Genomic DNA, 16798 nt, shown 5'->3' on the forward strand with positions numbered 1-16798 from the left:
TATTCGTGTAAAGATAAAATGTCCCACGACCCTTTTCACTGAAGCCACATTAATTTCATGCTGTCAGGATAAGTTCTCCTAAATCATATTTAGGCTCCAGAAACCACTGAAATGTTCTAAAACCCCCAATATTTCAGCACCCAGACTGAGCTCCCAGACTGCCTACCTTGGGCAATACAAAAATTTGTCATATCACATCTCTTACTTCTTGGTTTTGAAAACTATTATTACCAGATCTACCTGTAGTGTCAATCTCTTCCTTTTTTCTGTCTAATCTTCAAAGGCCACATGTCCTTTTTCTCAAAGCCTTCCCCAGGTTACTCTGGGCCCCACTGATTTCCTCCTAATATGAATTTACAGTCTCAACAACTTTTTTGGCATCTGTTACACTACCATTTAACCTTTCACTTTGGGGCCTATTTTCCTAGCACCTTGGAGACAAGAACCACCGCTTGCACCTTTTTTTTGGGTATCACATTTTCCAGAACAAAGGCTCACAATATATGTTTCGTTTTCCACTATCAAATTATAACTTTCTGGCCCTTTTTACCTCGAGCTCTCTCCTCAACTCTAAAACTCGCTTTAATCTGACTAGGGCATCCATCCCACCACGCATTCTCAGATAAACCATTATCAACTTTCGAATTTTGAAATTCTGCCTACAATGCGTGCTAAACAAAAACAACTAGATTCCTGTCCTTGGTGATTCGTTTTGGGGCGTTGGGGTGGGTGGGAGAGGGGTCTGTTGTGTCTGCTTATCTCCTTTTCAATTTTCCTCTTCCTTCCAGTCAAAATCTAAATTATCTTTCTCTCTGGACAACTTCCACAAACAAGGCTTCGTTCTCACCAGTACCCATCGATGGACCCCTAATGAGTCCCGCCCCTCCTCGAGCGCCCATGTCTCAGCACTCGTTCTCCTTTCTAAGATGGCCACCCCAGAGCCCGGCGGGGCAGCGCGAGTTCCACCCACGCAAGGTCACGGTCATTCCGGGGGCCAGAGGACGACGGCCCGAGGTGGGGGGCAGGGGTGGGAGAGCCGAGGAGGCCCTCAGCACAGCCCGCGCCTCGCTTGGTCAGAGTCCAGCCTCCGTCACCGGAAGTGGGGGCCCCACCCCCACCCCCTAACGTCAGGGGCCGGAAGTGAGCGTTGCTGGGCGCGGGTGTGGGGTGAAGGCGAGTGTGAGCGGGAGTGTGACTCGGCCGAGGTAGGAATGACGCGCGGGCCCCGGCTTGGGGCCTCCAAAGACCTCACCTTTAGTGGGCTGGGATACCTTCACCTTCTAGGATCTTCCCTTTTCTGCCCAGAGCTTTCGGCCTCGTGGGTTCTCAGTGCGGCTATTTTGGCAACCTGTGGTGCCGCCGCTGCTTCGTCCCCTCGAGGTCCTCCCTAACTCCTGTGTCTCCATTCTTTTAAGTTAACCATCTTCCCCACCTTCTCTTATTTAGTCCCATTGTTTACATCGACTCTGTTTTGTTTAAAGGAAGAAAAATGATGGTTTTACCGAGACCCCAGCTCGGTTAAGAGTGTAACCAGTTGCTTCAGGCTGCAACCAGCCCCCAAGCTTGCCTGCTAAGTGTCATTTGTCCATTACACCAATGTCTAGTACTAGGAAAAACGTAAAAGACTCACTTGTTAACAGTTTAATACGGAAGATACTTAGATGGACAGGGCTGAATGATGAGGCTATAGATTCCAGTGCCCTTAATCTTGTGTAATTTAGTCTTTTTGCCCCCAAAGGATAGGGTGGCTCCCTACAAGTTGATGAAACTGGCACTGATTGCTCCTTTAAATGACTTAAAATCAAGGAACATAGTGCTTGATTCTTTCTTCCAATTCTCTTTTTTTGTTGTTGAAAAAGTATAAAGTAACTGTGTAACATGTCAAAAGGAATGTCAGAATTTCTTAATCCAGGCATGAAAAATATTTTTTATGACAGTTTCACCGATGATTGTCATTTACAAATGAGCTCTGCAGCAAATAACTGAACGAGTTCCAGCTGATCACTTGTATTTCCTATCATAGGTTCCAAGGCTGCTTATGTCATAGAATGGAGGGAAGGGGTGTGGAATTGTATGAGGCGGCAAAGGAGAGCTGGCTCTAGAGGCAATAGATGTAAACCTAGCCAGTTTTCAGAAGTTTCCTATGGAGATGGTTTTATATAAATTTAGTCTTTTCTATAATGATAAGTTTATTTAATCACAGAGCTCAATAGGGGGGAATCTCAGGTGGAAGAGGACTGACACTAAAAAAAAATTTGTCTTTTAATCTTCCACATTTCTGTTACAGACTTGTTCTTTTATGACTGTCAACTACAAAATGGACAGTTCTCGAGTCCTAACATTCAGAAGTTTTGCCTCAATGCATAGAGGGAATGAGTATTAACTGGAGAGATTTAAATAACCAAGTCTATCCATTTTAGCATAGGAGATTTGGGGAGGGGGGTAAAGCATCACTGGAAAAAGTACGGTACTTCCTAATCATGTTTAAGAAAAGTCATAGAAGTAGTAAACTAGAATGTCTCTGGACATATTGGATGGATTGAGTGTATAGTCTGACACAGGCTTCCAGCATCCCCAGGTCCCCGGGGGAGAAGCAAGACTGGCAGCCTGCCCATCCTGTATTTTTGACGACTTGAGAGGAGAGCTTTAACATAGTAACCTTTTCCTTTGTTTATCCTGAAGTTTAAATAACAGTATTCTGGTGGGCTTGACTTGCCCCCTCTAATGTTAAATAGCATCAAACCCTAATAGATGGTAAACAGTGACAGGGTGTTGTAATGGCACTTAACATAGACTGACATCTTATCACCTGAATACAGTTTAAGTTAGTAGTCATATTTGGTTTTTCTTAACTGTGAGCCCTAGAATTTATTCCAAGAGTGTGAATTGGGCAAATGATGTTAAAATGGTTCAAAGTAGTAAAGAATGCCTTCAAGGGGAGAAATTTATTGAGGGGGAGGAAGGTGCTATAAGGGTTTTTTATATTGAACTTGGGTGACTTCAATTCTAGTTTGAATCCAAGCTTGACTCCACTTCTTAGGGCTACTTTTGATACATTTCATTTCTGATTCCCTGATCCATTGCTTTTTTTTCCCCCCCACCAGCACTTGGATTTGGCTCCTTCATTTCCAACATGGAAGAAACTTACAGTACGTACTTCTTTTTGCTTTTAGAAAATAAGTTAAATTACTTACATGTAGTTTTCTGTCTGACAAGACTTTTACTGTGTTGGGAAAGATTCACTTTTCTCACTAGACGGCTGAGAAGAAAATGTCTCCCCAGAGACTGTTTTAGTAATGTAGAGAAATGTCCAAATTTGAAATACGACACTTGAAATTTAAATAAAGAAGTATGAGAAGTCATCAAGCTTTGAGAAAGCTGTGGTTGGGACACCTGTGTTAAACTATATTTTTATTAAATGAAGCATTTTCATTCCTCAGGACTTCAGTTTCTCCTGTTAATGACACAGGGATAGTCATTAACTAACTGGTTTCTTTCTATTTTGTGGGATAATATGATATACATAATGTTGATGTACGCTGAGTTTTCAGACTTAAAGAAATCCTAGGGAGGATTCTTGTTTCTTGAGTGATCCAGGAATCTAGATGGCCCAACAAATCAAATGGGAACCAGGAGACCTAGGATCATACAAGTGTAGCACCAAAAGAGACCTGAAAAATCATTTCATTCAACATTCGAATTTTACAACTGAGAAAACAGAACCTAGATTAATTGATTTGCCTTAAAGTTACATAGGTAGTTGGGGACAGAGTCAGAACCAGAGTCTTATATGTTGTTTATATGTAGTGCCCTACTTGCTACTACAAAGCACTATGGTTTCTAGACCCTGACCAAGTTTGAGGAACATCTGAGTGGATAAAACTCGTCAACAAGGCCTCCTTTGTTTCCTACTTTCTGTCTTGTTCAAAATCTCTATAAGTTCTAACTAAAGGGTATTTTAGTCCCATTCTACCTTCAAGGAAGAGTCCGATAGAATCTTTATCACCAACATGTAGAAACTACATGGAAACAATCTTTATTAAATATCTACAATAGAGATTCTTAAACTTTAGCATGCAGCAGAATCACCTGGGAGGCTTGTTAAAACACAGGTTGCTGGACCCCACCCCCAAAATTTTTGATTCAGAAGGTCTGAGACCCAAGAATTTGCATTTCTAACATGTTCCCAGGTGATGATGCTAATCTGAGGACCATACTTTGAGAATAATGGATCTGATTCTCCTTGATCTTCCTTAGGGCTTCCTCCTTCACCCCCTTAATTTTTCTAAAAATGTGTTAATTAAAATCTGAGATTTCCATGTGAGATAGATATGAGAGATTTATATTTATTTATTCTTGGAAGCTTACTACTCTATTAAATTAGAAAGCAACATCTCCCCTTTATATCTCTATTCATTACTTTTGTCAGTGGTGATTTTTTTTTTCTTAGAAAAATATCACCTGGTTCTTTTAATTACTGTATTGCTACATAACAGACTTTTTTACGTAGTGATAATCAGTAGATGTTTGTTAAAGAAAGAAGGAAATGGTGAATTTTGCTGTATGTTTACAATTTTATTTAAGTTTTGTGATTAAGTTTAATAAATAAATAAGTTGGCTTGTGAAGAAACAACTCCTTTAAGTCTATAGCATTTCTTTATCTATGTCTTTCTTAATAAAGCTTCATTGTTTTAAGACTTAAAAAAAAGAAAAATATCACCTGGAAGTAGGTTAGAAATGCACAACCTCAGGCCTCATCTCAAACCTGCTGAATCAGAATCTGTATTTTAACACAGTCCCCAAGTGATTTAGCACCGGGAATCATGTTAAAGTGAGAAACAGTGCTTTAGAATATGTTTGACCTTTTTCCCAAAGTGACCTAAAACTCTAACGTTAATCTGATAGACTCCTGAAGATCTCCAGCTTCTGTCTTTGGGCAGTACCTCTTAGCTGATGATACTCTCGTCAAGTCTAGTTCCTTATTTCTGTGAAGTTTCCTCCATTTCTCACCATGGGTTCTGGGCTCTATGCAAGTGTGAGGAACATCTGAGTCTACGCTCTTGGAGGAAGGTTGTCCACAGGGCCTGCTTTGTTTTCCAAATTAAGTTATATTCCCAGAAAGCCACTCAAGATTTTTGCTGAGCAGTTTGATAGTATTCATTACAACTTTAAATGCGTGTATACTTCGTGTAGCACTCTTAGGTATCTGCCCAAGGGAAATACTTGTACAATGCACAAAGAAGTATATGTTATATTGCTAGTCACAGCATTGTATATAAGAGTAAAAAACTGGAAACAACTTAAATGTCTATCCGTAAGGGAACTGATTAAGAATCTATGGTACATCCGTATGCAGCAGTGAAACATTTCTTAACATACTGACATAGAAGGAGTTCAAAGATATGTTAAGTTAAAAGAAAGCAAATAGCAAAATAGGTACAGGAAAGCTTGTCACAGGCTATACTCTGGATGAACTTTGAGGACATTGTGGGAAGTGAAACAAATCAGTCACAAAAAGACAAATGCCATATGATTTCACATATATGAAGTATCTAGTGAAACTCATGGAAACAAAAAGTAGAATAGTGGTTGCCAGGGTTTACAGGGAGGAGGAAATGGGAGTTATTTAATGGGTATAGAGTTTCAGTTTCGCAAGATGAAAATTTCTGGAGGTTGGTTGCACAACAATGTGAATATACTTAACACCACTGAACTGTATACTTTAAAATGGTTAAGATGATAAATTTTATGTGTATCTTATTACCATTAAAAATTTTTTATTAAAAATAAAATTTAAAAAATTTTAATCTAAAAAACCAGTTTAGGGCTTCCCTGGTGGCGCAGTGGTTGAGAGTCTGCCTGCCAATGCAGGGGACACGAGTTCGTGCCCCGGTCCGGGAAGATCCCACATGCCGCGGAGCGGCTGGGCCCGTGAGCCATGGCCGCTGAGCCTGCGCGTCTGGAGCCTGTGCTCCGCAATGGGAGAGGCCACAACAGTGAGAGGCCCGCGTACCGCAAAAAAAAAAAAACAAAAAAAAACACAAAACAGTTTAGAGCTGACCTAAGTTATCAGAGACCAAAAAGTAAAGCATTTTGGTAGGAAGCTATCATTATCAACTCTGATGAATACCACTGTATGGGCAGTAAAATGTGTATGAATCATAAAGTACGTCCAGTCTCTGTCAGCTGCTGACATGGTGTATCGTTTGCTAGTGATGGAATGGATTAAATGAAGGAAAACTAACAAGAATTTCATCCGTACACTCTTCCCGGGTGTCCTGAAGCTTCAGAAATATGAAAAGATTGCTGGTCAGGATGAGCCTGGCTGGCATAATAAGCCTGCTTGTCCTTTAAGACTTTTCGTTCCTATTCATTCTGTCCTTCAAGTCACCTTTCTGGCTCATTTGCATCACGATCATGGTTAGCAATTTATCCCATGTTTACCACTCTTCCAGTGAAGCTGTCTGTTTCAATTCCCCACTAGCTTCTGATTTTCATAGCAGTCTCCTGGTTTATAAGCTTCTAATCAAATGTGAATTGTTTATCTTATTTCACTTTTATTATTGCCTTCAGTGGTGGCAACAGCATTTTATTAGGTTGCCTCTTGTCCTCATAATATATTCAGAATGTGCTTAACCATTTAATTTCCCTTCTTTAACCAGGCTTCTTAAAATTTGGGGCTCAGCCTGGACATTTTGCAGAACATAAGGATAGTTGTACACGTTCAGAGAAACTTCTCTAGTTTCTATTCAAACTATTGAAATGGTCCCTAAAAGTATAGTCTTCTAAGGGTACTTTTAAATAGCGTGATATAGGTTAGGGGCTTTCTTTCACACAGCAGCCCCTTTAAGGTATCTGCATTTGTCTTAATAACTTCGGGTTCTCTTTTTGCAGATTATTCTACTTTTTTATCTGGCCAGTTTGATAATCACTAGGTTAAAGAATTCTCTGTCTTTCTCTCATTATGTTCCAAAATATGAAAAGTAAAACCACCGATCTGGTAAAGGTATTGGTTTCATTTGAGAGGTAACTAGATTAACCAAGATCAGGAACTACTTATAGAAGTACATTAAAGCAGACAGACGAAAAAGAAATCTATCAATGAATATTTCTCAAGCTTCCATAGAACGTATAACTGATATAGAGCAATGCTTACCAACTCTTTTCATGTCATAGCATACTAGTAAATAGGGATGCTAGTGTAGGGGATTAACTACCCTCAACTTACCCTAGGACTGGTTGGGGAATAGGGGACACGCATGCAATGGACCCCCACGGCAGTGTATCAGTACACTGTCCATTCCAACCTTCAACATACTGGCTGGGAAGCTCTGGTTGAACTAGCTAGAGATAAGAATGACCCTGAATTAGCACTTTTTTTTCTTTTTGGCTGTGTTGGGTCTTCGTTGCTGTGCGTGGGCTTTCTCTAGTTGTGGCGAGCGGGGGCTACTCTTTGTTGTGGTGCGCGGGCTTCTCATTGCGGTGGCTTCTCGTTGTGGAGCACGGACTCTAGGCACACGGGCTTCAGTAATTGCAGCACACGGGCTCAGTAGTTGCGGCACACAGGCCCTAGAGCATGTGGGCTTCAGTAGTTTGGGCATGCAGGCTCAGTAGTTGTGGCTCGCGGGCTCTAGAGCGCAGGTTCGGTAGTTGTGGTGCACAGGCTTAGTTGCTCTGCAGCACATGGGATCTTCCCGGACCAGGGCTCGAACCCGTGTTCTCTACACCGGCAGACAGACTCTTAACCACTGCGCCACCACGCAAGTCCTATGACACTGAATTAGCACTTTTAGAAAAGGAAAAGATGTTTCATTTAATTTTTTTGTTTATAATAAGGGTAACCAACAATGAAAACAACAATATTCATGTACAACCAAATCTGAACCAAGACCCCACCCCATGACTGCTGGTTTTGCTGGACTTAATGAAGATTCGATGATAACGCAGTTTTATCTTCTCACAGTTACATTTTTATTTTCAGATGTTTAGTCACCCTTTCAAAAAAAAAGTCCAAGCCGTCGTTAGGCTGTCTTGTTGAACTCTTACAGATTCTGTTGAAAAAATCCAGTGTGCCGGGGATGCTGAAGTTTTACAAGGGCCTGTTAAGCTTTATACTTACCCTGTTTTTCTCTCTTTCAGTCGATACCCTGGACCCTGAAAAGCTGTTACAATGCCCCTATGATAAAAACCACCAGATCAGGGCCTGCAGGTTTCCTTATCATCTTATCAAGTGCAGAAAGGTAGGGTATTATTTTCTTAATTTGCCCTGTGATGCCCTCCTGAGTTCTTTTTAAAAGCCAAATTTTGTAACTATCAAATAATCTTAGCATAAATGTTTTAACTGAATGCCAGAATTGCTTTGGGTTAAATACCAATATTTATAGAAAAGAATTTGTTTATTTCTTGGATATGTAAGTTTTTTCTTATTTTGGTTTTCCCCCCACTAGTGACAGAGCACGCTTCATAAACAGCTTCTCAAGAATCTTCGCAGCCTTTGTAAAGAGGAAACACTAATTTTTGCTAGCAGTGAGAAATCCCTCTTGCCTTGTGAATTTGATGTGTTCATTGTCCTGATAAGGATTGAGTATTGTAATACACTTATTTCTGATTTTTTTGTTTGTTTGTTTAGAAATTTTAGAGAAGTTGAACAGCTAGAGGTTAACCCAAGAAAAGATCATTCCTAAAAATAACTTTCTCCAAGTTTCAACAGTAAGCATCTTTGGGGGAAAAAAAAACAGCTCAAAGATTTTTTTTTCCTCTGGTCACCCTTTTGTAGACTTAGCTGATGTAAGCTAGTTTAATGCTGATATATTAATTGAGGCAGTTTGAAAGGATTGTTAGAATATAGATGTCAGATACAGAGGCCAAAGTTCTGCCAGGATTTATGCTTGGAAAACAATTTTAGTATTTAATCTAAACCTGCATACAATTCAAGTATGCATTAACATTCTTCAAAGGATGTTTCTCTTGCAGTCCTGGAGGCATGATTATAATGCCATTGTTGATTATTTCTCAGCTCCTTTTAATCTCTAGAGCAAGGATTCCTTAAGGTTGAACCTGGGCAATATGGACTAGCAAATACTACCACAACTTCCTCCCCTAGACTCTCAAAAATGTTCCAAGGATAAAGGTTGGGAAAGGGGTCCAAGTGGTAAGAAGACATTGTCATAACTCCCCTATTCTAATGCTCTTAATCTTCAGCTACAAAACCTTTGCATTCGAATGCCTGATATCCCTTACAAAAATCATGGAGATACCTGCCCTCACAATTTTCTCCATCCCCTATATTTTTCCACCCTTCTCCCCACTTTACATTATTTTTACTTTTTTGAGTATCATTTATGATACATCTTTTGCTTCTCCTAATAAATTTCTTAATTGCTGGTAAACTTACCATAGGATTTGGGTGATATTAAACATTTTGTTTTGTTTTCTTGTTTTGTATTAAAATAAAGAACTTGGTCAGCAGAGTTCTCTATCATTTGGACTTTTCCTTAGTGAAATAGCTGAAATAAAGGTCAAATTGTTCAGAGCCTCATTTCAGGCATCATTACTTTAAATAAGCGTTCCTGTGTTAATCTGAAAAATCATTGGGTTTGCCTCTTCTGCAGCTCCCTTCCAACAGCTGTTTTCCTGCACTATTGTACTGCAGTAGCAGGGGCACTACTGCAATGCAGACTAAGTGTGTTTTAGTGTTGCTGTTCGTCCTGAATATCAGCTTTCAAAGATGTCCAGAGAGCTCTACCATTACAGGCTGTGCCACCTGAATCTTGTGACCCTGAGAAGTAAACGGGGTGAAGATATGTTTCAAATACCCCATCCTAAATTCACTGCTTACTTCCATACAAGCCACTTTAACCCCAATATCTGTGTTGTCAGTCTTTATAATCATAACAAAGAGGCTTAGCTTTTGATGATTCTGAGGTAATGTCTCTATGGTCCATATGAGTGATAAATAATTCCCTCTTAATGTTCTACTATGAGTTTACCTACCAAGTTAAGCCACAAGTTTATTGACGGACCCCTTTAATTTTTTTCACAGAATCATCCTGACATCGCAAACAAACTGGCTACTTGTCCCTTCAATGCTCGCCATCAGGTTCCTCGGGCTGAAATCAGTCATCATATCTCAAGCTGTGATGACAAAAGCTGTATTGAGCAGGATGTAGGTAAGACTGACTAGCTAAATGTTTCAGTGTTGGAGGTTAGCCCCTTCAAATTTATATGACGCTACGTTATCACCTTGATTTTGGCTTTCATCATTTCAGAAGAACAATGGTTTTCTGCCTTTGAGATTTTTATTTTAGCAGCAAAAGGTTGTCAGGTTGTGTTTGTCAGACTGCTTTCTCTTCTGAACAACCTGATTTCATTTTGCTAATAATTCATCTAAAAATGAAAATTCTTTTATTACCATAAATATGGCAAACATCTTTGTTTCTGCTTCTCTTTCTTGTCTTCTGTTGGCAAGGGGATAAGACCTCTCTGTTTAGCTTTCATCCCATCCATTTTTCAGAAACAAAGACCCTGCAACCTTTTAAGCCACTAACCCCTTTAAACATAATAACTTTGCAGTGTTCCCTTGTTAAGTCAGAATCTCTATTGTCTTGCAGTCAGCCAAACCAGGAACCTTGGACAAGAGGCTCTGGCTGAGAGCACATGGCAGTGCCCTCCTTGCGATGAAGACTGGGATAAAGGTGAAATGCTTCTACATCTTTTTCTTCACAATGTCAAAATCTCAAGTCATTTGCTTTAGACAGAAGGAAGATTTTCCTTTTTTATGAACATACCATGTTGTTCAGAATGACTTGTTATTTTTATTGGGCCCCAATACAAGCACATATTTCTCTCTGTGCAGACACGTGGAACAGCCTATCCCTCTTGATTGGAAAAAGCACTTCTTTACATCTGTTTGTTTCCATAAATTGTGTTGTACCATCTGTGTTTGGTTGCTACTAGGCACATTTATTATTATTTATGTCACTTGTGTTTATATCCTTCAATTAAATTCTTGCTACTCTGTCACTTAGGCCAGGTACTTGATCAGTTATTACTTGCTTCTCTAAACTTATGTTTATTATTTCTCATCTTACAAATTCAACTAGCATGAATTGGTGTTTTACCTAGTAGTACCACAAACCATGTTTTGCTTCCTTTGGCAGATTTGTGGGAACAGACCAGCACCCCATTTGTCTGGGGCGAAGCCAACTACTGTGGCAACAACAGGTAAATGAAAGGGTCTCATTCCCACCTCTTCCTCCCAGAATCACAGTGCTCTGTTACCAATAGAAGCCACCAAAGCATGTATTGACCTCTTTCCTTGATGATGTTACTTGGTGGTAATTTAGTCTAGATATAGTTTTGGTGGGGTTTTTTCCTTATTTATTCCTTGATTCATAAAAAGGTCACATGCTTTGTGTTAATTACCACGGGAACACAAAAATACTAGCTTATAGTCTAGTAAGGGAGACAGTGGCGCCAGCCATTCTTATGTCTTAGTTGGAGTTTTTGCTAAGTTCACATTATTTTAATGCTTTGAAAAAATTCTCTAGCTATACCACATGTATCATTTTTACTCTGGGTAACTAGTGTCTAAGGAAAAAGTAATCTTAAAAGTTCTATTTTTTTAATAAATTTATTTTATTTATTTATTACTTTTGGCTGCGTTGGGTCTTCGTTGCTGTGTGCAGGCTTTCTCTAGTTGCAGCGAGCGGGGGCTACTCTTCGTTGTGGTGCACGGGCTTCTCATTGCAACGGCTTCTCTTGTTGCAGAGCACAGGCTCTAGGTGCGCAGGCTTCAGTAGTTGTGGCTCGCGGGCTTCCGTAGTTGTGGCACGCAGGCTCAGTAGTTGTGGCCTGTGGGCTCTAGAGCTCAGGCTCAGTAGCTGTAGTGCACAGGCTTAGATTGCTCCGCGGCATGTGGGATCTTCCTGGACCAGGGCTTGAACCTGTGTCCCCTGCATTGGCAGGTGGATTTTTAACCACTGCGCCACCAGGGAAGCCCAGAAGTTCTTGACTTGAGATTGGGCAATCCATAATACCAAATGGGTAGGAAAGAAAACGCATCTCTTCTTCCCACTGATTTTGTATCTAATTTAAACCTCTTAAGATTTTTCATTACTATTTGATCTTCAAACCTTAAAAGATTCCCTGGCAGTCCAGTGGTTAGGACTCCGTGCTGTCACTGACGAGGGCACAGGTTCAATCCCTGGTTGGGGAACTAAGATCCCATAAGCTGCGTGGCAAAAAAAGATCATGTTTCAAACCCAAATGAGAATACTTCTGGATTAGAAAATGAAGGAATTAGATGCTAGACTTCATTTTTTTCCTCAAATAGAACACTTATCAATTTTTATTTTTTAGCTCCTGAAGTCAGTTAGTTATAATAAATGTATCTTAGTCTGTGTATGCACTGAGATAGAAAAACTTAAAGATGAATTCCATTGGTACAATTTTAATTTTATCTCAGTTCTGTGAGATTTGTTGCCTTTAGTTTGGTTGTCTTGGCATTTTATCTCTTTTATCTGTTGAGTTCATGAGCCTGTCATACAACTGAACAGTAGATGGCATTGCTGTTTATCTCAATTTCTGGAAAATGAAAATGGTTAGACTCATCTTAATGCCTGTACAGAAGACTGAGCTTTCCAGAGAAGCTGGTAATCATTCTCATTGTGAGAATGTTTTGATGGAAATGTGTTTACATTTCAGAATGTAGGTTGTTGTTTTCCCCCAAATTACAAAAAACACATTTGATTGTCTTGTGTGTGCCTGCCTGAAGAATACATATAGTCAAATTCATCTTTCTTTTTGCAGCCCCGCAAGCAACATAGTTGTGGAACATAAGAGTAACCTGGCTTCAGGCATGCGTGTTCCCAAGTCTCTGCCATATGTTCTGCCATGGAAAAACAGTAAGTGAAATAGAGGCAAAATGCTTTTACTCTGTTTGTTGTGCTAAATACAGTTGGTCTTGATTATTCAAGGACATGTTCAGTCTGAACACCTAGTACCCACATGACCCTGAGAGTGAGTGCCTCCTTAAATCTTGCACCCCAAGCACCTTACTCACTTCCCCCTACTCCTGGTTAGTAGCAGGAAAGGACAAGATCACAGAAGCATAAAGAATATTTTCAAGATGGGGTGATCACTGACATCGAATACCATGGGTAAATTTGGGGACCAGTAAAAAGGCTATTGATTTTGACTAGGAGGAAATCATCCCTGATTTTCAGGCCATAATATTGATAGGGAATTAGGATTAAAAATTGGATTGTAAAAAAAAAAAAAAAAAAAAAAAAAATTGGATTGCAGGGGCCTAAAAGGTAATGGGTAGAGACAAAATGAAAGTAATAAGTCGTAAGAACCACCATAAGAATGGTATTCAGATGTCTTTCCTAGGCTTCAGAGACCATGCTGAGTAAACAGGTATGAAATTCATGTCATACCACCCTAGTAAAGAAATTCCCACATATGGTACACCCAAGGTGCTGTCATTTTTATTTAATACAAACTTTCTTTTCCTAATGTTGCCCCCAAATTCAGATTCTCTTGATTTCAGTTTTTGCTACTGTTTGAGCTAATTTTTAAATGGCTAGAGTATCCCCTTTAAAACATTTCCCTTTGGATACTTGCATTTCTCCAAAAATGAGATCACCAAATCATATGCCATAAGGCTTGATAGGTAGAGGACTGTTTCCTTTTTCCATGCTCTTGAGTGGAATCCAATTGCTAATTTTAAATTCTTCTCCTTTTATATTATAATTCCATATACCCCAGGAATAAGTCATTCGTGTTTAGTAAGAATAGGGGATGGAGTGATTTTCAATTGACATGGCGTATTTATTTTGAAATATTTCTACTCCATAGATGGAAATGCACAGTAACTGAGTATCTATCTCAAGTAAGTATTCCAGTTTTATTTCACTATTTTTTTTTCCAGATGGTAGCAAGATTTAACTGGACATAAAGCAATTTGGGTCCAATTTTCTTTCAGATTATGGTACCAAATTAAAGCTTTGTATGTGCCTGTGTTTTTAAGTATATATCCTCTGTTATGGCTTTACACACTAATGAATAGGCATTTACTAGTTAAATTAGAATTCTGTTACATGCCAAGTTGCTTTCCCTAATGTTAGTGCGCACTGCCTCTTTCCTTTTTCTTTTTTTTTTATCAGAGTTGCATTCTAGATCTATCATGCCTTTTTAATGGACTGAGATTAGTCAAACAACTGTGCTTCACTGCTCTGCAGTTCTTCCCCTGTGCAGTACAGTTTAGTACTCATCAAAAAATTCATACTCTTTTGAATGAGAACTTTAAAGTTTTGGGTCTCTAAGAGTCTCTCACTGTTGATCTTATCTGAATATTTGATTTAGCAGAACCTCACAAAATCTATATAAAGAGTCCAGAATCTTTTAGTTTTCACAGATGAAGCCTTTCTCTGAGGTCACCCTATGGACCCATAGCAGAGCCAGGTTTGATGCTTCAGATGCTGTCTTGGCAGAGGCTGCTCGGCCACACTGCTTCTGGCAGAAGGAATACTGTTGGGCTGGGAATGGGTTGATAATCCCCACTGTCCTGCAGATAGTAGGCCTTCAGCGAATATTTATTGAATGGATGAGTAATTGGCCTGTTGCCTTCTAGTCCATTTACTTTCTCTGGACAGTGAAGTAGATGGATCTCCTGCAAGTTAGGGTTCATTTTAGTACCAAAACTGATGTTTCTTCTGGTAAGAAGCAGAAAAGAGATTCTAAAAGCAAACACCCCTTAGCTATGAACAATAATATTTATCAGTTGCTTGTAGGTACTGGCCATTTTTCTTGGTAGGTTCTGACATCAAATTATTGAATATATCTGGAAGCCAGAAAGTTGGATTTGATCCCAGAAGGGAAAGACACAACTGCACTGGGGTGTGTCAAGAAAGCATACACAGACATGGGTAAATGGTGAACTTTGAATCCTTCTCTGACACACTGCATGAGATGCTTGTGTTCATAGAGTGTGGATAGTTACCTAGTAAAAATGGCTACTCTACGGTGAAAGCCTAGGAGAAACTTCTATCACTTAAGACTAAACATTTTTCTGCTTTGGAACTTAACTCTTTGCTAATAAACTCCTTACACACTGATAATTTTTTTTTTCTATGTAACCCGTGAGGAATAAGGGGAAAAAAATAGGTAAGAATCCTTTAACAACAACAAAAAAGGAATCCTTTAACAGCCAAAGACCTTCTTATCCCCTTAATAAAAATAAAGCATCATTTTTTGAATACCTGTTGTTGCAGAACTCTCTTCTTTGGATAGATACACACACACACACAAAACGTAAGACATGACTTATTCCCTTAAGAAACTTAAGAATGGGTGGAGAATTTTTTTTAATGCAGATGCCTGAAAAGGGTTTGTTCACCTTGCACTTAAATGCTTTATCCCATTTGTGTTTTTATCAACAACTCCAATTTTTACTAGGTAAGTGCCTCAAAAGCAGGTAATACCATGATGTACATTGTAACAGCTCAAAAATATGATTGAATTACTGAGTAGATGGGTATATGAGAAGAGAAAAAGATCAATATAAGTTAATTGGAATTAATCCAGAATTGTCTGCAGAAGTCAATTGCCTGGATGGTCAATTCTGATTTTCTCCTCACCCGTGAAAACTGTTGACACAACAAGTGTGCGTTGATCTCTGTATAGAATGTTTTTAATTCAATTAACAAGTTTCTGTGTGCTTAGTGATACTAAAGAGCTAAGGGTCAGAAAGTACTTGGTGTTCTGCCATTAGCAACAACAGATTCTTCCAGCAGACCAGGAGACTAATTGGGCTGTAGTTGTGTGGCCCATTGTCAGATGTAGTTGATGCTTTTGTCGTTGATAGGAACTAAGAACTCTTTTTTTTTTTTTCTTATTTCCTTGCAGATGCCAGACCCTAGAAGACTCTTTGCTTCTTCCTGCTACAGTGGGTTCTTCATTTTTTTCTCCTAATCTAATTATAGAAAGATAAATTGTTTGTGACTTTCAAACTGACAAGTACCTTTCTTTTCCTCCCCCCTTTGAGTCCTTACTCATTTGATGCAAGAAAGAATCCTCATGCTCAGAAGAACTGTTTCAAATAAACCATCATTGTAAATAGCTTGATAGTTTGGTTAAGTACCTGCAGCCGCAAGATCAGAACTCATATCTCATTCTACATTAATGAAACAAAATCATTTAAAGTTATCTTAAAGAATCCAGCTAAAGCAGGCAAGAAATTTGGGTTGGAAAAAGTAACTGTGTATGTATTTGTGTTCTCTGACACACATGAACCAAATTCCTTTTAACATTTATAGGAATGGACCTTTTCTGATTAGTGCATTTTTTATTGAGTCTTTGATGTTGATAGCATTTATATATAGAAATATACCCTATTCTTGTTTAGAATCTTTAGGACATCTTGTTCCCTGAATATTTGTAACCTAGGGTAGGTTTCTTTTATTTCTTTTCTCTTTCCCACATTCCAGCTAGAAATTGTACTAGCTGTCAAACCAGGTGTGGATTGCGTAGGAGTGAAGATTGGAATGGAGAGGAGGAACCAATGTACATGTGGAGAAGAGATAGGCTTTTCATCTGTGTGTGAAATTTGATTAAGCTTCAAAGCTGAAATGTGTGAAGGCCCTGCTGACTACCCTGGGACGTGTGTATAATAAGTTAGATTTCTGAACTCAAGGCTCTGGCTATCCTAGCATCTTGTTGACCCTCACAAGGAGACTTCATAACCTCCCAGACCAGTTTTTTGTTTGGTTGTTTTTTTTCAGGTTTGGTGTGGTTT

The 16798-nt window shown here is 39.2% G+C and overlaps 2 protein-coding genes across 8 annotated transcripts in view; one reads left to right on the top strand and one right to left on the bottom strand.

Moving 5' to 3' along the window:
* NCKAP1L (NCK associated protein 1 like) overlaps nucleotides 1-16798 on the bottom strand; it is a 122441-nt gene that overhangs the window by 57746 nt on the left and 47897 nt on the right. The gene's annotated exons all lie outside the window — the stretch shown is intronic.
* Nucleotides 3134-12913, top strand: GTSF1 (gametocyte specific factor 1). Its single transcript, XM_030866749.2, has 6 exons — nucleotides 3134-3149; nucleotides 8140-8240; nucleotides 10043-10169; nucleotides 10611-10694; nucleotides 11160-11223; nucleotides 12811-12913. Exons 1-6 carry the CDS (start codon nucleotides 3134-3136, stop codon nucleotides 12911-12913), a joined length of 495 nt encoding a protein of 164 aa, XP_030722609.2.

This window comes from Globicephala melas, chromosome 10, assembly GCF_963455315.2.
Source record: "Globicephala melas chromosome 10, mGloMel1.2, whole genome shotgun sequence".
NCBI lineage: Eukaryota > Metazoa > Chordata > Mammalia > Artiodactyla > Delphinidae > Globicephala > Globicephala melas.